Genomic DNA, 22,546 nt, shown 5'->3' on the forward strand with positions numbered 1-22,546 from the left:
CCACGTTTTGGTTTCGTAATTTGCCCTACTTATTGACTGCAATGTAGTCAATTGACTGCTTGACAGGTTATTTTTATTTTTCTGTACAATAAACAAATACATCTGCTTTATGCCGCAGAATTACGCACTTGGCCAGCCTATAGAACGGGCACATTTTGGAGAGAATAGAGAATGTACGCACGCTTTGCAACTAACATTACATTTAATTAAACTGCTTATAGGCTATGCCGAAATAGTTTCAACATTTTGAATATCAGTGTCGGGTGAATTAGGAAATGCCTTATGGCTGAAAGCTGCTTGGGATTCCCCCTGTCAAGCAATAACCATACAAAAAGTTAAAAACAGATGACATGATGCGCGTCACTGACATAATGCGCAAATAATGTAGCCTAGATATTCCAATATATTCGAATACATGTGTTTATTTTAGAGGGGATATTCGAACATAATTTTTGAGCAATTTTGACAGCCCTAGTCCACTGTAGGCTACGCCAATCGTCTATTAACACCTTCCACCTAACCCCGGTGAGTGGGGGTCGCTATAATGCGTGTGAAATAGCACCATTGAGTAGCCTATGCGAAATACCCTTAAAATCGTTCCGGTGTTGTGTGCCTTCTGGTTTCTCCACCTACTGGTTTCCTTGCGCGTGCATGCGCTGCAGCAGTTGTCAGACATTCACAAACAAGTTGTTTTAGGCGGTTTGAAGTCGCTTTTCATACGCCATGAGCGCTCGGCTACATTACAGCCACTCGGACAAAATACATGTAAAAAATATATGTTCTGAAAACTAGCATTAAACTGGATTCGATCCCGCAAAAGCAACACATGCGTGACTCTCCATCCTGATTCCCTACTCTTTGAGCCAACTAATATGTTACGCTAATCAATTAACTATTGTAGGCTACCATTAATTAATAACGTAGGCAACACCCAGGTAACATGTTGTCCAGGCTATCTGAAACAAGGGGTTGCCTCTCATCTACAACAACTGGTTACCTTGGGCTGCTACAGTCGTCAGTGCACTGTGCACAGTAGGCCTATGCTACTCTTTGTGGTTGATCAACTAAAAATAAAAGATGTATTTGGTGATGACGTTATTGTAGGCCTAGTAGACCTAAATTCTGAGAAATTAAATGGTACGAGAAACGATCTACTGTACATAGCGCACCAGACCGCGATGTCTTCAAGGGTTGAATGAAGGGAGTTTGCAAAAATTAGTGTATTTTTCAAGTCAATAAACATTCTTAATTTTCGAATGTCTTTGTCAGGGAACATCTGACTTTTAAAAACCATAGGCCTGGTAGTCGCTCAGACAAGGAGTTATTGTGTCACCTAATGCAGTTCAGTGAATTAGCAAGATACCATCAGAAGGCAACAATCATAAAGCACAGTGCGCGCGCGCTCTCTCCCCTGCGCATAAAGCTGTCTGCGTGTTGTAGACTAGCATTTGCATTGAGTTCTTTCTATCTGCTTTACTTTTGTGAGTTGCGACCACCTAGGCTATGTTATAGACGTTCTATGAGGTACCAGTGTTTAACTGTGTCACAAAACAATAAGCTTTGTCAGACTACTTTTAAAATGATATTCAGGGCTATATACATTTTAAACATTCGGGGCTGAAGACCAGACAAAGCCTTGCGTTAATTCTTCAGGTGGGAAGTGTCAGGTATTTTAATACGAGAGACGCTCTCATTGGTGGTTATGAAGTAGGGAATTGACAACAACATATCCAATCACATTATGAGAGATGCTGAATTTAACATAAACTGCGATGTTTGATTTTAAATGAATGTAAATTTAGCCGGGACTGTAAGCTGGCACACGTGGGTGCTCGATGTTTTCAGTGGGTGCCCGAGAGACGGAGCACCCACGGTATCGGCGCCTATGACAAGCGTATCTTGCGGTTGCATCCATTACAAACAAACATGCAATGTGAACGTCTGGGATTGGGGAGAGCACTAAATGCTCTTCTGAATAAGCACGAAGTCAAAGCCTTTAAATGAAAAACACTCTTTAATAATCAAAGAAATAAACGCTAATGAAGTAAACTTGTGACCATCAAAAATCGTTTATCGCCTGTAACTCCGTGATAACAGGACATAACAGGAAGGCATTTGGCTTAGCAACGGAGGTTAATATGCTCTATATTTTGTCCAAATGATGTCTGTCTATCATCGTTGCACTCGGAGAAAACCAGAATGTTTAATTTGTCCTGCATTTCTTCTACGGCTGCAAACGGGATTCACTCGCTGTTAACCAAATATTTCTTTATTAGGGCAGGGCAGGCATATTTCTGGCTATTAAATTATTTCTAAACCAGTCTGCTAAAGTCTGTAGTGAAGTCTGTGTAGGGTTTTCCAGCTTCATTTCTTTTTACGAGACACCCTGCTCACTTGAGACCTATGCCGGTTGTTGCAGCGCCGTTGCAGCGTCACTGGAAAAATACAATTTTTTTACAAGGCGCAAGCAGAAAAAACCACAAGGCTTCCAAACGGCGCTCAAAGTTAAAAATAGTTCAACTTTTGAGGTTGCGTTTATTTCAATTTACTGCACCCTACTGCGGTGAGGTAGGGCTGTCAACAATATCGCAAAAGCTACCGGTACAATTTTCACAAAACTTCTTGGAAAGGTGTAGCACAGGCTAAGGAAATCCCATACATGTTTGGAGCCGATCAGACTGAAAGGGAACATTTTCCATATTGTAGCCTATTCTCGCAATGATAGCGAAAGTGAAACGTTTTATTTTAAATGATGAATTTTTGCAAGCCTGTGTCATTTTTTTCACGTCTTTCAACATAAATAATGCATTCATATGCTAGTAGTAATGCCAGAAATTACCGTGTATAGGCCTCTTAGAAATGATTGTTGCATCTTGCATATTATTTAGATTCGCACTCAATCGCGCATCCATGCAGGCAAAACGTGATCAAATGTGGCGATGTTTACAATACGTGATAGCCTACAGTTAATGTGAATCGCGGACAATAACCAAAGAAAGGAATTTGCACCTCCATTCACCAATTAAAGGCTGTAGTAGGCCTAGTGTTTCTACATGTTGGCACAAAATGTCATTTCTGTCAGAAGCCAGTCTATAATGCATACAGGGGTAACATGAGGTGAGTCAGACAGAAGAGGGGCCTGTCTTAGTAGCCTATTCCTGAATCTTGTCCCTTTCAAACTACGTTAAAATTGTGTGATTAGCCGCCAGCATAATAAAATCTAAATTAAAAGACAAAATCTTATTAGGCTCTAAACCTATGAGTCTAATCCTTCATTTAAAAAAAATCTTCAGGTTTAAGTAATAAGTCAGTTTAAGTCAAAGAACCACATTCTGTCTAATATAGAGGTTATCATAAGATACTCTAGTTTGTAGTTTCTTTTAAAGTATACATTTTGAACACAAATGGAGTCACGGGTCCAGGGATGGACCAGTGAAGTTGCTTCTTCTCCACCCTTCTCTTTTCAGAAAACTCCAGGGGTGGGGGTGGGGGGGGGGGGGTTGGAATAACCTAATTAACTGACCTAACTAACGACTTGTTTGTGATTTTTTATAATATTTTTGCATGGTAGGAAATGTATTGAAATTCTGTTTGGGGTCCCTCAGACCCCACCACAGATTTGGTCCCCCCCAATGTTGACATCATGACTACGGCCTTGATATATATCATATATCATACCAACAACATGTATACAAACAGTTTCCATATTAAATGTTTAACACTCACTACTACTTAAATCCAACAGAAAGCACTGTCTACAATTTAAACCATGCTTAATAAACATTACTCTACTTCACTGTGCTCTACTTCACTGTGCTTGCAATCAGTGAAATTTAAAAGGAAATAGAAAATAAGAGGAAAGTGGACTGTAAATTTCACGAATGTTATTTAGTGTTTTGTGATCAAAAGGAATACGTCAGATTACAAGTAATTCCGTATTGCTGTTTTCAAAGATTACAACTTCATCTACATTTCGAAATGTTGTATGCCACAAATTTGTCCACAAATTTGTCTTCACGAGAAGTCTTGAAATTATGTAATTGTGTAACACTGTGTTTCTTCAGCATTTTTTTTAGCTTGTGTTAAATGATATATGATGTGATGTAGGTGTAAGGTATTTGTGTACATGTGTCATTGCTTAGTTACAGTGGTGCAGGGACCCAAGGCAATTAGTTGAAAAAAATTGTGAAATTCTCACCTGCCTCCCTGGATATCTGCATGAATGCCTCCACACCTTTCTCGCCGTAGCTTCCCTCTGATGCCACAGTAGAAACATAGTTCCAACCCATGGCCTTCACTATATCCACCATTGCTTGGGCCTGAAAGGAGTCAGGGGGTACCACACGTGAGAAAAAGTCATACCGTCTGTCATCGCTGAGCTCTGGGGCTGTGGAGGCATAACTTATTTGAGGAATCTGCAGGTGAAGAAAAAACAGGAAAAAACCTGTTAAAACCCAGCATTACACACACTGCAAACAAACTAGAGGTATATAATGCTGAGTTGAAAGGAGACTCATGCCTTCTCACTGCCAACTCATTGCCAGTTCACACCATTTAAAGTCTCATTGTAGTGTATGCTTCCTTTCTGTTCATGAAAAAACTCCATGGTAATGTAGATTTACTGTAATACTCACATAAAACATTGATAGACAACCATATGCATAGGAAGGTAAAGAACATATTTACAAAAATCCAAATCTACACAAGGCTATTGAAATCCCAGTCCATCTTTGAAAGTACAAGTGAATTGCTTCTTCAGTTACTTTGACACTGACAATAACCTTCTTAAGTATTTGTTTAAGTCTACCCTACTCTATTGTTACTCTATTCACCAGAGGTCAAGTAAGAAAATGAAGAAATGTGTAGGTTTAAATAACATATAGGCCTAGACTTAGATTTGGACGCAGCACAGACTAAACCACATGTTCCTTTCTCTGCTTTTACCTCATAGGCCTAATAAAACACTTACACAAAGATAATGGCAAACTATTCTGGCAACGTCTTGTTTCATAATGTAATTGCATTATCAATCACATTATTATGATTAAATTAAATGTATGCTATTTTGCACGCTAAAATCTGATTCATAACCAGTAAATACAATAAAGAATGATACGTAACGTAAGTTGAATAATTATATTCTTAATTGTAATTCCCCTGTATGTCCTGCTGGTGACCTCAGTGAGAACTACCTGTTAAGACGCTCTTGGCCAGGAACGAGAACTCTGGATCACTCGTAGATCTACGAGTGTTTTCACAATGCTCTTAAGCTACGATGGTTTCGGGAAACAGTCGGCAAATCTTAAGACATTCATAAGAGGGACTTTACGACCATCTTAGGCTTACGATGCTTTCGGGAAAGCCGGCCCAGGGTGCCAGCTAGGGTTGGGTATCGTTTGGGTTTTATCCGATACCGGTGCTAAATCGATACTTTTAAAACGGTGCCGGTGCCAAAACGGTGCCTGAACCGGTACTTTGTTTTTAAAATGTTTTAAATTAAAATGGTCTAAAGCATGAATTGCTTTTTTTTATTGATAAGACACATTTGAACATGAAATTAAACTGTTATATTCAATTCACTATCAATATCTCATTGCTCCTACGAATAATACATTTAAATGTTAAAACAGCTTGCCATGCATGCACACACAATGGTAAGCTCTGCTTTCAAGTTTATAGTAGGGGGGGCTATGTGTCTAATTTGGGGGCCTGTGGGATTCGCATGTTAATTTTTGGAGAGTATTATATCTTTGTTCTAGGGGTTCTTAAGAGTAAAAAAAAACATGTCTCCATTTTTTTTGAAGGTTTTGAAGGACCCAAATCAAAGGTCAAATTCAGAAAAGGTCAAATATGGTGTTTTGTCCATAAACCTCACATTTCTGGTATTATAGCATAGGGTTTGGTGCCTACAAGGTGTGCAAAAGTGGGCCACATAAACAATACAACATAATAAAACATTTTTAGGCTGATGATTGATCTCTTTAACAAGAAATTGTGCCTAAAATTCTCGAAATTGTCCGCTAAAAAATAATACCGGTACTTCAATATCAATACAATCAATTCATGCCTATTAGTGTGCTTGAGTGTAGGCCTAGCCTGCTCTGTCAGTTCTTGTCTACACCCATTCAGAGCACAAAGTGCAGAGATCTCTGTTAAATCAAGTGTAATAGACTTAATAGACTTTTACATAGTACCAGCTGAAGTCTGTGCCTTCCGTAGCTTATGTAAGTGTGATGAAAAGAAAGGCTAAAGGATCAGATAGACAAACAGACAGTTGTGTGTGTGTGTGTGTAACAGAGAGAAAGAGAAAGAGAGACACTACCAGCATGGATGGATTATGAACTTTCAGGCCCCTGGGCCCCGGTGTATTAAGGGCCACCCACTAATTGTTTTGCGGGGGACATTTTTAAAAATGTATTTGATGTGATTTCCTATATTCTGGTGCATTTTGGGGATGGCCAATACTTTAATTCAATCAGATTCATAGCCTATATGTTGATATGATGTGTTGATATTGAGGCAATGATTCCATGCAATGGCTTGGGCCCCCTGACTCCTTGTCTCCCCTGGGCTTGGGCCCGGTAGGCCCATGCAGTAATCCATCCCTGACTACCATTGACAGTTGGCTGATGATAGCTGGCAGTGATATAATTTAGAATATCGAATAACCTGAAGCACATAGTGCTCTGTTCTTCATGGTTGGTGATATAAGTGACCTTCTAGCCTTCTACATTTGAGCAAGCACATTTTCATAGTCCATGGTGGCACAGTCTAGTTAGGTTATATTCTGAGGTGTGTCTTTCTGTTAGTCAGGTGATGGCACATATATTCTAAAAGAAACAGATTTTGGGGTATGTATCCAGTGGCAGATATGTGTGGACTGGTGAATGAACCATCACTAGAGACATATGCCAAATGTCTTGTTTTTGTCCATGAGAGAGTATAGAGATGGGGATCACAGATCAGCCAACGATTACATTGTTACAGTGCAGTTATCTTACAAGAGAACAAAGCAGTTTGGCACAGGAACTGCTACAAATCCACCTGTAACAGTGAGCATCTGCAGCATGCTAAGATTCGCTACTAGAAATCATGTGAAGCAGGCAGGACTCAGTGTCTTCAGAAAAGACGTGGTAGACCATCTTCTAAACCTGCAGCAACACCTGCAACTGCATCAAGTCCATCTAGAGGGACTTTGTACACTTGTTCAGCAGCAGCTGCTGCCAGCATAGATAAGTGCTTCTTCTGTCAGAAGCAGACAAAAGAGTGTCTTCATGAGGTGTCCTCTTTCAATGCAGGCAACCAACCAAGAACTATAAGTAATATTTTGAAGTCAATTACTTTTAACAGGTAGCCAGTGTAAAGATGCTAGGATGGGGAAAATATGTTCATATTTTTGGTTTGTGTGAGCAGCTGCATTTTGAATAAACTGTTAGCTCTTTAGACAGGTATTATTACAGCCAGCATAATAGCATTGCAATAGTCTATCCTTGAGATGACAAAACATTAATTTCTTGGCATCTGGTAAGGAGAAGGACTTCCTTATCTTTGAAATGTTCCTTAAATGGTAAAATTAAGTTTTGGTGATCTGTTTTATGTGATTACTTAGTGCTAGGTCCTGGTCAATTATAACTCCCAGGTTTTTAACACTTGTGGATGAGGTCAGTGGAAGATCACTATGTAGCCTGTAATGTGGATAGGACATCCCTCATCTTTTTGAACCTAAAACCATGACTTCTGTTTTATCTGAGTTCAAAAGCAGGAAATTATTCGTCATCCATGTCTTTATAGCTCTTATACATGAGTCAAGTTTGGCTAACGGGGTTAATTCATCAGGTTTTATGGAGAGGTATAGTTATGTATCATCTGCTAAACAACAGGGGCCCCAGAACTGAGCCTTGAGGCACTCCATATTTTACCATAATCTTGGTAGATGGTTTATTATGGACCTGTACAAATTGTTGACGGTTAGGAAGGTATGATCTAAACCAAGCGAGTGCTGAGTCTTTGATGCCTATCAAATTTTCAAGCCTAAGTAGTATCTATGCTGTCAAAGACAGCGCTGAGGTCCAGGAGGACCAGTATAGATACAAGGCTTGGTTTTTTTTGTGGGAGAGCTTAATAACAGATGTCTTAAACGACTGCGGTACATGCTCTGACAGAATTATTTATAATCTAGAGCAAAACATTATCCAGGAAGGGGAGACCAGTCTTAAGAAGGTGAGTACAAATAGGGTTTAGTAGACTAGTTGTAGATTTTGATGAGGACATTGTGGAGGTGAGATCTAATATGTTGTGTATATGTAAATTAATTAAATGTTGTTTGAGGTCTCATCTGTGATTCAGTGATTTTGCTATCTTTCAGCAATGGAGTATGTGTATTTGGTGAAACTGATTGGTTATTGATCTTATCTCTAATTGTTTGACATACAATCATAATACTGACATACAATCATACTGTTGAAAATAATAAAATAAATGTTTTATGAACTTTATTCAACATAGCCAGTGATTTAGGCAATATTTATGGTGTTAATTATAGTGAAATATACAATTTAACAAAAATAGGGTTAAAACAGGTTTAAAAAAATGGAGACATCATTTTTCTCCATGTTCAATGACCTCTAAAGACAGTCCAACCACTCTCCAAAAATTAACATTTCAATCCCACAGAAACCACATAGGCCCCCTGACTATTAGGCCTACCCAGTGTAAGTGGTTTGCCATAAGGTATGTTAAAACCGCTTGCCATAAAACTGCCAGGTCATGGACAACGGCATTTGCAAGCAAGCTAATCTAACAGGGACTCTACTTTCCAGTTAATTCAGTGTGTTCTCAAATGCTTCAAGAAATGTCATGTCTTAACCCATAACACGCAGTAGTTTTAAACATGTTAGGCTACATGTCGGTGTTGAAGTGTTTAGATTCCCAGCGCTAGCATAGTAGGCATTTTAACAGCAACTATGGCTATGCGCTAACACCAGTCAGCTAATGTTTAATTAGCGATAACGTACGGAGATGGTTTCATAGCCTCTTTGACAGCTCAGTGACATCAGGTATGTAAACCTACATATTTATGTTTTTGCCAGCTAACTTTTAACATGATCTTTATATTCATTGTGATGCTATATGGGCCTCGTGCACATGAAAGATTAATATCATGCCATTTCACCTTACAACTTTGCTGATAACATTTCAAATAAATGTCAGTTAGCGCGTTAGCAAGGATATTGTGTAACCTACTAGCTAGCCTACTGTTGATGTTGTTTCATAGCCTTTTGCTTGTGTGTAGTTAGGCCCACTGCTAGATTTTGACAGGAGCTCGCGATATCGCTTTAAAGTAAGCTACTTTGGGCTCACGCAAGCTGTCAAACACTGTCCACTCTATGTGGTGCACCCCTCTGGTTATACAGCCAGTGTTCATCATATGTTAGCTAACTGTATCTGGATGTGTTGCTATCAGAGCAAGACGTTAGAGATGGCGCATGACATGCAGTGATGCCTCGTATAAAAAAAATAAAAAAAACGCTATTTAAGCACCGAAATGAGGCACCGAAATCCACGTTGTTATTCGATGCAGTTACTACCGTTTACGTTGGCACCGGTGCCATATTAGAACCGTGTTTCGGTGCCCAACCCTAGTGCCAGCCGAACTTAGCCACAACATTCGGGAAGTTCGGTCTGGACTCCGTTGGGGAGCTTCAGTTGATTTTATTTGCAACAAAAATGCTGTGGCTAGAAGCGTCTAGATGGCTCCTAAGACCCCCGTTTACACATAGGAAAAATGTAATTACATGTGGTTTGGCCTTTCATTTACAGAAAAACGGAGGTTGTTTCACTGAAAACAATTAGTTCTGAAAACAAAGTGGATATGTGTGAAAACTCCGGTTTCACTTTCATCAAGGGAAAACAGCGTTTTTGCATTGTGACATGTTCAGGCAGCAGGCAGGAAGTGGATGGTGAGGTGATGTTTGCTGTATGTGACAAAAAATGTTTTAGCTTAGAAACCACGTAACATTCTAGCAACTCGTGGAGAAGGATGGTTCGGGTGTTCTTCCTACAGCTCACGGTAAGCTATTTGGTTGCTCTGATTGGTTAAGTCTATGCAGATGCATTTTTCCCACTGTATCGCTTGAAACACGCCTCATAATCACGTCCCAATGGACCAGTATCAGACTCAAATTCTGACTAGAATTGAGTATGATAACGTCAGGCTAGAAAGACCTAAAACTATTGCAGGGCTGCATAGCACTGGGAAATTCATTCCAGCAATGAGGAACCACTGAGGAAAAGTGTCTTGAATTTGACACAACAGACACTCATCAGATCGCAGTGGGCAGTTGGGGATGTACTGCTAGATCATGAAGCTCATCAAGTAAGTGAAGTTTATCAATTGGCCAAACTTGTTGTGAAATGAACTGTCACATTGCAAAAGAGTTTACAAAGACACCCATTTGACTTGTCTATGCAAATCTTTCTTTTTTATTTTCTTTCTTTTCATTACCCTGAACATAGGCTAAATGCACCATTGAGATCAATATGTTTTATATAGAGTTACCACAGTGCCACCTGTGATTGTGATAGAGTAACCTGTGTATTCATGGAGAATAAAGAAAACATATAAAATATAAAATTCCCACAAGGTGTTTGGGTGCTCTGAAAATGAGAACCAAAATTATTTTTCAGACTTGTGAGGTCTGCTGTTATTGAATGCCAAGCTGTTTTCGGAAGCTTTGTCCTAGAGTGCCAGCAATCTAGACCATTGTTGATGATTTTTGTACAGCCACAGCATATTCTGTGTTATAGCTATGAACACATACAATGGCTCGTTTAAAAGGTGAGACTTTAAGCTCTCAGTGGGTGCAAACCGTGTATTTCTACAAGCCTCTGTTCCTGAGAAATCCCAAGCTAAACAGTGGCTAGTTTTCATCAAAGTCGCTGTTTTTTTCTAGAAATGGAGATATAACGTCTTTCATGAAATATGAAGTGTTGCCTGTAAACTTTCCGGGAAGTGATCAGCGAGACCTGGCGAGACTGCCACCTAGTGATAGACCCATGAAAATGGCCTGGTTTTGAGCTGACGTGGATGCGATAAACGAGTTATGATAAAATGTCCAGATAAAATGTCCAGATGTGCATTTTCATGAGTTTTCGATCGTCATATATTTCATTTCCATTCATCACAGAGTTCCCAAAATCACATATAAGGTGTGTTAGAGTGTCTAGTTTCGTAATTTAAAAAAAAAGCTAAAAACGTAATATTACGTTTTTGGCACTCAACGCATGGGAAGGAAAAACGTAATATTACGTTTTTGGCACTCAATGAGTTAAAGGTGCTCTAAGCGATGTTGGGTCACGTCACTTCTGTTGACGTTCAAACAAAACAGAGATCTAGATTTATATCTCAGTGTTTCCTCTATGTTTATTTCAGCATGGCGGCCCGCCACGGTTTAATTAATACCCCCACGGTATCAGAATCAGGGCAGACGCACAATGTAGTTGCAGTTGCTTTTTAAATAATCCTGCCGACGTATCCTCCCCTGCTGGCTGCCGCTCACATTGCAATTTAACAATAAGTAGCCTAAAACTAGTCAGAGGTTATTATGGCCCGTCCAGTTTCACTTCACATATTATATATTGTATTGATGTAGCCTATTTAAAACATTAAAAAATAAAACATTAACTTTCTTCTCAGTGTTTCCTCTTCATTTAGCGGCCACTGCTTCAGAATTAGGGGAGACACAAAATATTGTCCGGAAGCATAGTAGCCTAGGCTAAATGCCCTCCGCTGGCTGCTGAAAATTGCAGTTTAACAATAAACAGCAATGCTTATCCGAGGTACCTGTCTAGTTTTATTCCATAAATATATTGTTTTTACAGACGTTATTGGCATGCGCTATCAAGAGCTTCCATGTGCTACGCATGTTTGTCAACATCATAAAAACTACAATTTTCACACAACTTGGTGGAAAGGTGTAGCACAGGCTAGGAAAACCCATTCATTTCTGAAGCTGATCTATTAAAAGTATTTCCCATATCGTAGCCTATTAGCTCGCTCGCAACAACAGCAAAAATGGAACTGTTTGCCGCCGCCGCCACTGTTAAAAAAAAATCTAGCGGAAACACTGTATCTAGATTTATTACAAACATTTTTTGTTGTGTATTACAAACTGTCATCTTGTTTTACTGTGTAATTTTTAATCCACTGACATTTTATCTATACAATCATTAGCATATTCGCAGTAGTCGTAGTTATGGGGATAAGTATAAGGCTAATTTTGTCTTCCTTTGGCCAAGATACTGATTGTTGACCTTATTGTGGGCAGGGGCAACAAATAAATGGTTTCACCCAACTACATTGTACTAGCCTACAAGCCTTCAGTTTTTTTTAGTGCTACCAGAGCAAATAAAAGAGGCGGGGGGATAGCCGCAGTTTTAAAAAAGTATTTTCAATGCAATCAGTCATCATTCAGTGACTTTGCATCATTTGAATACCTGTGTACACATTAAGTCTTCTCCTCAGATTTTATTACTGACTATTTACAGACCTCCAAAACATTCAGCTAAAGTATTTCTTGAAGAGCTAGGTGAACTGCTGTCAGTCATTTGCATAGCCTTTGACTTAATATATCAGGGGGATCTAAACTTGCATGTGGATAATCCTGAAAACAATTATACCAAGGAATGAATTGCATCACTTGATACTTTCTTCTTAACTTGCATGTACAAGGGCCAACACACTCTCTTGGCCATACCCTCGACCTTGTTATCACAAAGGATCTCAATGTCCCTACAACAGTTAAAAACCTGGCCATATCCAATCATTTCTGCGTGTTCTTTGATGTGTCTATGTCCCCACACACTCAGAACAGATCATCATTAATGATCACACAAGTGCTTTCTTTAAGCAAACACTTGACTGTCAGACTCGGTAGAAGATTTATTGGATCATTTTAATTCAAAAATGGCAAATATTATGGATGATATTGCTCCATTAAAATTCAAGAAAGTTAAAGACAAACAGAAAGCACCATGGTAGCAAAATCCAGCTGTTAACCTCCTAAAAAGAGAGTGAAGGAAGACCAAAAGAAAATGGCGCAAATACAAACTTCAGATCCACTATGAAATCCATAAAGAAATGCTCCACACATATAACTGAAATATGCAAAGCAAGACAATCTTTCTTCTCTAACATCATCAGTATAAGTACAAATAGGGGCAGTCGTGGCCCATCGGTTAGCACTCTGGACTTGTAACCGGAGGGTTGCCGGTTCGAGCCCCGACCAGTGGACCACGGCTGAAGTGCCCTTGAGCAAGACACCTAACCCCTCACTGCTCCCCGAGCGCCGCTGTTGTAGCAGGCAGCTCACTGCGCCGGGATTAGTGTGTGCTTTACCTCACTGTGTGTTCACTGTGTGCTGTGTGTGTTTCACTAATTCACGGATTGGGTTAAATGCAGAGACCAAATTAAAGAGTATATACTTATACTTAAATACAGTAACACTTGTATCGTTCAATCGTTGAGAAGTTAACAAATCCCCCTTCACACCTGCACCTGAACTTCTCTCAAGTAATATATGCAATGAGTTTGCATCTTTTTAAGGTAAAATTGACAAAAAATCAGACTCTTTTCAATTACTTACTCAAAATCCAGAACTTCCAGCTACAAAGGAAGGGAAACTTAACTTCATGTCAGAGTTAACTTCATGTCAGACTACGAAACTCTTGAAAAAACAGTACAGAATCTCAGCTCTTCCACGTGTCCCCAATAGCAACATTAGCCTCTGTCAACCCTGGGAGGCTACAAAGATAAGTTCTAAAGCTGTGCTTGATTCACTGAGGTATCAAACAAAAGAAATACATAAGGAGGTGAAGACACACACACGGAACAAGTAACAGACATGACTTGTAATCAACATGTTATCGACTGCATTATGCAACATACAGTACATCATGTATGAAATGCCCAATTCAGTTGATGTGGGCTGGAGTGGAGTTGTTTCTTTCACTTGATTAAAGTCAATACCTTCTACCCTAGGCAGTAAAGTTTGTCAGTGTATGCCTGAAGCTTTAAAGATCAACTGATAGGTCAGCATTGCCATATGCTACCTCTGAGGTCAATCCTCTGGAGGCCTACTAACAATAGTTTGTGTAACATATATTAACAACAGCAAAGAGGAAATTCCTCTCTAGCGTTAACTCTGAAATGAGTTTGACTTAGCTTGATCTTGAAACTTGTGCTCCAAGTAATCTTTGACAAAGTTGAGTTGAACTTTCAGCCCCCATAAATTAATTTCTTCTTAAGACTTAGGCATTCAATAAGCAGAGTATCTCAAAAATGTTTTCTCTTAATTAGCCTTTTGATCCTCTATGATTGAAATAGAATACTTACTGGAAAGAATGTTGGTAAGTGCAGTAGAGGTTAACATTCTTTAACCTAATGCAGGCTAATAGGGCAGCAGATAGAACATACTGAGGTGTATTATTGCAGTCCAGAAAATGCCAATTAAAAACTACAATCACTCTTTTCCACTGATGTTTATGTCTGTTAATCCGACAGATTAGAGAGCAAATACATATGGATACATTCATATAGCATATACTGTATTGGTGTCACTGGAAAGGCATTTTCAAACACTGCTTAGTCCTAGGTTCAATACTCAACATATAGTATATATATATGTTGAGTATTGAACCTAGGACTAAGCAGTGTCTTAATACTCAACATGAGCTAAACATTTATGTATGAGTGATTGGCACCTACAAATCAAATTGTTGTACCTAATATGGGTTACATATTGGTCCACCTTCAACTGATACAGCATTAACTGTCAAATAATATACATTCATATTGACATTGCATTACACAGTTCTTCTGTGTCCTTGTCACAAAGCACTCATTCTGTGAACCTATTCTCTTTCTCCCTATATGTTCTCATCATTCTTGTCACTGCTGCAGTGGACTTTTTTTTCTTGTCAGGTTTTAAGTAAGCAGCGTCATACCACATGCTCTTATAATTCAACAATCAGTCATCAGTCAAATTAGTCATAATTAAGTTAAATGTTGACGATTCAAACTGCAAAGATAAGATGAACTTTACAAGAAGATTACATTGTACTCAGGGGTGTAGTGGTAAAAAAAGAGGTGGGTAAACTATGCATTTTGTGATCAGACGGGCCACGACTCGTTCACCGGTAAGGCGGACCATGGTATACCGGTGTGTACAATATGCTGATCACATTGCTATTGGCTACCATTTAATTATACCAAGGGTATCACTGGGTTCCCTCATAGGTAAATTATGTCAGTCTTTGTAATGTTGTTATTTTTATTCTCCCATGATCTGTAAACCTCCTTCCACACCCTAAAAGTCCTCTGTGTGTTAATAAGCTGATTCTGATTTTTATGTGAATAGCTTAATGTTTTGAAGGGGGATTTGAAAGTATTGTAAATCAGCTATACAATATATGGTCATTTACCCAGGTGGGTGTCTTGTGTGTGTGTGTCCTTGGACTGTATTCAGAATATCCTTTGTTATCCTTGTTTACACTAGGGGGGCAAGGATGGGGGAAGCAGACCTCCTATTGTCACCATTTGGCCATGAGCAAGTTGGGGTGCTAAAACAGTATGTGGGCAGGCCTTTCAAGCTTAATTAAAGAATAATAAAGCTGACCAGGCCTGATGACACCACAACAAGACACAAACAGTATGCATCTCTCCCTTGAGGTAGTGCTGCCGCGATTAGTCGACGTAATCGACCATGAAAATTAATCGACAGCAATTTTTTTAGTCGACAAGTCGTTTTACTAGACCACCTATTTATTTTTGGTCTCCTGTCTCAAATGGCTCACTGTAATGTTATTAACCGCGGACCGACAGAAAAAGTAAACAAACGTTTCTGCAATCAGTAGGTAATACTTGCTAATTTGATGTCAACATAGAGGCATACAATTAAATGGTGGTATGAGTGTTCATTACATGCGTGTGCGCGTCTGCGCGAGAGAAACTGAAACCACTCGATAAAGTTGGTAAATAAGCTATGCTTCAACCTATTGGAAGGCTATTTAATTATGAACCGACATTTAATAGAACAATGTAGATGTATGCAATTTTCATAAAAACAGAACACAGACTATATAATAAACTGTATGGCATTGAGTATTGTATAGTCAAATGTGAATATAACGTGGCCAAAAGCTATTGTAGCATAATTAGTCTTCCTGTTAAAGATCTCCAGATCAGTGATTTACGCCTATCTGATCCGCCATTTACCATTCACAAAAGCAGGTATTGTGTTTCCTGAATCACAATGCCAATATGCCAATATTCTTTCCATTTGCCTACCAGTGTATGATGCTTGCATGAGGGAAACATCCCAAAACAATAGCACCAGTAATTGCTGTTGTTTTGAGAAGTATTTCTCATACAACAATGCAAAATCAATGAAACTATTGTAAATATATTTTACATTAGTAAAGCAGTCCTCTGATGTGCATGTTTTCACAAACTTTTTGTGAGCAATGTTAGCACTTTAACTCATTGAGTGCCAAAAACGTAATATTACGTTTTTCCTTCCCATGCATTGAGTGCCAAAAACGTAATATTAAGTTTTTTTTTTTCCCCATGGTTTATTTTGATTTTTTTTTTTTTTACAGTTCAAAATCCATGCAAAGATAGAATCAGTAAATATACGTATGCATGTAAGATATACATATGCAATTTAGATTGACAATACAGTCAAATACAAGAAATAAAACAAAATCAATAAAGCAAGACAATATTATAAACTACACCCACACCCTCCCCACCCTCCCACCCGCCCACCCATCCTGAGCTTAGGTTGCACTAGTCAATAAAGAAAGATAAACCAAAATTATATGACAAACAAAAAACAAATACACAAACAAAGCAAATCCAAACAATGCAGTAAAACAACACCAAACCAAACCAAACAAAACGAAAGACAGAACATGGGGGGGGGGGGGGGGTTATGGTCTTATGTCAAAAAAAAAAAATATATATATATATATATATATATGTGGGAGGGATGAAGTCTAGGGTCAACTTCACCAGGCTATAGGCATTTTTATGGCAATTACTGAATTATAAAGCCTCTGGAAGCTGTATGTCCAAGGAGTCAACATAAGCAAGAAAAGGCTGCCAGACTTTATCAAATTTCGACACAGCACCTCTCTTCAAGTGTCTAATCTTTTCAAGCTTTGAAAAAAATAGCACATCTCTTATCCATAAAGAGTGTGAGGGAGGATATTTAGCTTTCCAGTGAATCAAAATTAACCTCCTAGCTATGAGTAAAAGAAATGCAACAAAGTCTGATTTAGACCTAGATAATTTGACAGTGTCAGGAAGGACACCAAACAAGGCCGCGACGGGGCATGGCTCTAATTGTATCTGCAGCATGTCTGAGACAGAAGAAAATACAGAACACCAGTATGTATACAAAGAGGGACATGTCCAAAACATATGCACCAAAGTGCCACGGTGCTGACGGCACCTATCACAAATTGGATCAGTGTTGGGATAAACACGGGATAGTCTGGCCTTGGTCCAGTACACACGGTGTAAAAGCTTACATTGAATCACCCCATGCCTAGCACACACTGAAGATGAGTGGACACGGCCAAGAATAGACCCCCAGGCCAGTGTCAAATCCATCCCCAAATCTTGGGACCAGAGGGTTAAAAGGGATTGGTCAGGAGGAGAACATAGAGATAATATAACTCTATACAGTGTGGATACCAGCCCCTTGATTAAGAGGGGCAACTTAAAAATCCTATCAATAGAAATATCTGCAGGCATATTAGGAAAATCTGTGTATATCTTTCTATAAAAGTGTCGTACTTGTAAGTACTTAAAAAAATGAGTACGGGGAAGCTCAAATTTCTCAACTAGCTGTTCAAATGAGGCAAATACACAATCTACAAACAAGTCCCTAATTGTGACTAGGCCCTTCTGGTGCCACAGCCTGAAACCACCATGCTCCATAGAAGGAGGGAACAGTGGGTTGTAGCTAAGCGGCATGTGGAGAGATGGAGTTTTGATTCCCAAATATTTACAGAACTGTTTCCAAATACGCAATGTGGATGTGACAAGTGTGTTCTTTCCACTGTTAGAGTTTTTTAATAGAGGTGAACAGGTGACTAGTGCATATAAAGTGTCAGGTGCACTTGAAAGGGCCTCCATCCGACACCAAGCCGGGGATTTCTCTTGATCTGCCCGCATCCAGTACATGACTATTTGCATGTTGGCTGCCCAGTAATAAAATAAAAAATTGGGTAAAGCCATCCCTCCATCATTTTTAGATTTTTGTAGGACTGTCTTGCGTAGCCTTGGGACCCCCCTGTTCCAAATGAATTGTGATATTACCACATCCAAGCGGTGAAAAAAAGATTTAGGGATAAACACTGGGATACACTGAAAGAAATAGAGAAATTTAGGGAGGATATTCATTTTTACTGAGTTTATTCTACCAGCTAGCGATAAGGGCAGTAATGACCAGCGATTGAGGTCATCCTTAACACGTGAAAGTAGAGTTTCAAAGTTTATCTTGAGGAGATTATTAAATTTAGGAGAAATTGCTACGCCCAGGTATTTAAAGCCATCTTTTGCCACTTTAAACGGAAGTTGTAACAGTGAACTCAAGGGGGTAGTTTGGTTAACAGGAAAGACTTCACTTTTATCAAGATTGAGTTTATATCCTGATATAGCTCCAAAGCGTGTTAAGGTCTCAAGAATATGTGGCATAGACTCAATTGGCTGCGAAATATATAAAAGGAGGTCATCCGCATATAAAGAAACTTTTTGTTGTATGCCATAGCGGACGATACCCTTAAAAGTCGTTAGGTTGCGGAGTGCAATAGCCAGCGGTTCAATTGCCACTGCAAAAAGGAGGGGAGAAAGGGGACAGCCCTGCCTAGTACCTCTAAACAGTGGAAAGCATTCAGAGAAATTACTATTTGTGCGGACTGAGGCCAGAGGAGAGGAGTAAAGCAGCCGCACCCACGCAAGAAAGCCCTCACCAAAGCCAAATCTAGAAAGACATGTGAAAAGATAGCCCCACTCCACTCTGTCGAAAGCTTTCTCGGCGTCCATAGAGACAACTACCTCAGAACTTTGAGAGTTGTTGTTATCATATATAATATTAAAGAGGCGTCGTAAATTGAAAAAAGAGTGTCTGTTTTTGATAAATCCAGTTTGGTCTGGGTGTATAATGGAGGGAAGAGCAACTTCCAATCTAAGAGATAGGGCTTTAGCAAGAATCTTAATATCTGCGTTTAGTAGTGATATGGGGCGGTATGAAGAGCAGTAGTCTGGATCTTTATTCTTCTTTAATATTAAGGAGATAGAGGCTTGTCGGAGAGAGGGGGGCAGCGTGCCAGACGATAAGGATTCACTGAACATATTTAACAAAAGAGGCACAATTTGGACGGAAAACTTTTTATAAAATTCTATTGGCAGTCCGTCAGGTCCAGGGGACTTTCCAGACTGCATAGAACAGATTGCCTTAATAATTTCGTCTCCATGGAGAGTTTGATCAAGGGTATCCCTCTGGTTAGAAGTAATGGTAGGCATTTCTTGTTTAATTTTATTAAAGAAGGATGTCAATGCATGAGGATCAGTGTTAAGTTCAGATGTGTAAAGGGCACTGTAAAAGCCTTTAAATGCTTTATTTATTTCTAAAGGATCAGTCACTATGCCTGATGGAGTAGCTATTCTAGGAATTAGATTGGAGATGGAGGCCTGTCTAAGTTGGTATGCCAGCAACCTGGATGGCCTATCCCCACATTCATATAAAGAATGTCTCAATTTTAAGAGTTTAGCTTCTGCCTGTTCAGTAGCCAAAATATCAAACTCAGATTTTAAGGCAATAAGTCTTTTAAATCTCTCTGGTGTTGGGCTAGAAGCATAGTCATCATCCAGCCGGGCTATTTCAGTAAGAAGCTGAGCTTGACGCTCTCTGCGCTGTTTTCCCCGGAATCCACAAAAGCCTATAATTTGTCCCCTAATAAACGCCTTGAAAGTCTCCCAAATAAGTGAGGCAGAAACCCCTGGAGAAACATTAGTAGATACAAAGACATCTATCTGGACTGATATAAAGTGGACAAATGCCTCATCTGAAAGCAAAAGTGAGTTAAAACGCCAGGGGATGCGGGAGGTGGGCTTCTCAGGAAAAGATAGCACTAAAGAAACTGGAGCATGGTCAGAGATTACAATTGGATTATAAGACACTGTACGTGTATGAGAAAGGAGCCTATTATCTAAAAGAAAAAAGTCAATACGAGAGAAGGAGTGATGTACTGGAGAGAAAAAAGAAAATTTTTTAGCTTGAGGATACAGAAACCGCCAAGGATCGCTAACACCATATTCCTCCATAAAAGATTTGATCACATGAGCTGATTTTGAGTCACAAATGGCTCTAGTGGAAGACCGGTCCAGAGAAGTATTTAAACAACAATTAAAGTCACCACCCAATATGAGATAATGGGATTGAAGGTCGGGGATTGCTGAAAAAAGCTTCTGAAAAAATCCGTCATTATCCCAATTGGGTGCATATACACTGGCAAAAACTACTGGCATGTTATATAAAGAGCCTGAAACAAAAACAAAGCGCCCGTTAGGGTCTGCAACAGTATGTAGCGCTTTAAATGGGACTGCTTTATGAATTATAATAGCTGCCCCCCTTGATCTGCTAGAAAAATTAGAATGATATAGTTGCCCAACCCATTTACGCCTTAATTTTGTGTGCTCCAAAGCCCCCAAATGGGTTTCTTGTAAAAATGCCACCATCGCCTTTAGGCTATGTAAATGGTTTAGGACCTTGTTGCACTTGACTGGTGAATTCAAGCCCTTTACATTCCAGCTCACAACAGAGAGGTCACCTCCCTGTGTTGAAGAACCATTAGCTGCTGTCATATGACGCCATATCAGTCAATGTTGCAAAAAATAAAGAGTAGATAAATAAAAGAGGACAGATAGGCAGGGGTATAATATAAGACCATGTAGTGGGAGCGGGACAAAAACAACCATACAAAACAAAACAAAACAAAACCAAAAGAAAAGAAGGACACAAAAAATGCACAATGACAATACAAAACTGAGAGCATTTAGAAAATGTAAGCACAAACGAAAGCCAGATACAGCTTCCCAAACAAGCTGCAGCTATGAACATTTTGTTATCTTCCAGAACTTCAAGAAGCTATACGCTTCAATAGGAACATGTGATGGTAATAACACACATACCAATGAGGGAGTACTAAAATAAATCTTATTGTAAGGTTGAGAGATCCACTAGCCTGAAGCAGCGGGCCAATAGAACAAAAACATTAAACGGCCTGAGTGGGAGAGAGTGGAGGCCAGTTGGTGAACACAGGAGGTAAAGAGTCAACATTTCCCCCACTTCCATTTAAATTAACTCTGCTGTCAAACTTGGCCCACATTAGCCTACCTTCCCAAGTTATGTCACATCTGCGCGGTCATTAGTCCACATCCGCACGATCATTAGGAGCGACGTTGTCATTCACCTCGGCGGGGCTTTCTTGAATCAGTGGATGCTGCCGTATAAAGCATTCAGCTGCGGCTGGATTTTCGAATCTGTGCTGCTCGCCGTTGAGTAGAGTGATCCTCAGATGGCCCGGGTAGAAAAATCCATAGTCCTTGACTGCAGAATTCCCACGCAGTAAGCGTTTGACATCAGTAAATTCCTCGCGTTTCTTAGATTGAGCAGCCGTGAGGTCGGGAAATAAATGCACCCTTCTGCCATCATGTTGTAGTGAGTCGCCCATCTCCCTGGCTTTGCGAAGTAGAACGGCCCTGTCCCTCTGATACAGCAGTCGTAAAATCACCGGCCGTGGTGCCTCGTTACTCTTCGGTTTAGGACGTAAGGCTCTGTGAGCACGATCGATGGCTGGCTCAAAGCTAAGATCCAGAATATCATGCAGCCATTTAGCTAGCCAGCTAGCTGCTTGAGGACCCTCTGCGCCCTCTTTCAAGCCAATCACTCGGATGTTATTCCGTCTAGATCTACTTTCTAGCTCCTCACATTTAGCTTTCAAGGACGACACCTCACCGGTCAGGGTGGTGACGGTAGTGTGGAAATCCCGTACAGAATCTCCACAAAAAACTGCACTGTTCTCAACTTCGACTAGCCGGTTAGCATGAGAGTCCAATGTAACTTGCAGAGCACTGGTAGTGGAGGTCAATTCTTCACGCACAGATGATATTTCAGTTCTCAATACTCCAACCACTGACTCAATTTTCCCAAAAAGTTCCGTCTTCAATATGTTTAACTGGTCAGTGAAAGTCGCCACATTTAAAGGAGCACTAGACTGGTCATCCTGACCACGTGCAGAATTTTCACCATCTTTAGCATTGGCAACTCGCTGCTTAGCACTACGCATTGTGGCTGACCTGACTGAAAAACTTTGAAACGTCGCAAAAGTCCGATTAAATAACCGGTGACCAATGAAATAATGCACACTAGATCAACCCAGTGTATAAATATTAAACTTTGAGATGGTACTCGTCTTG

General features: G+C 39.7%; 1 protein-coding gene across 1 annotated transcript in view; it reads right to left on the bottom strand.

The window, feature by feature from the left end:
• Window positions 1-22,546, bottom strand: part of grm7 (glutamate metabotropic receptor 7) — a 251,304-nt gene that overhangs the window by 175,484 nt on the left and 53,274 nt on the right. The window contains exon 2 of the mRNA XM_076267919.1: window positions 4,199-4,415. Within this exon, the coding sequence (XP_076124034.1) occupies window positions 4,199-4,415 (217 nt within the window). The remainder of the gene's footprint in view (window positions 1-4,198; window positions 4,416-22,546) is intronic.

Source organism: Alosa pseudoharengus, unplaced genomic scaffold, assembly GCF_046254945.1.
Source record: "Alosa pseudoharengus isolate Yale_2024_CS ecotype anadromous, Long Island Sound unplaced genomic scaffold, YU_APseudo_1.1 YU_APseudo_1.1_scf_5, whole genome shotgun sequence".
Lineage (NCBI taxonomy): Eukaryota > Metazoa > Chordata > Actinopteri > Clupeiformes > Clupeidae > Alosa > Alosa pseudoharengus.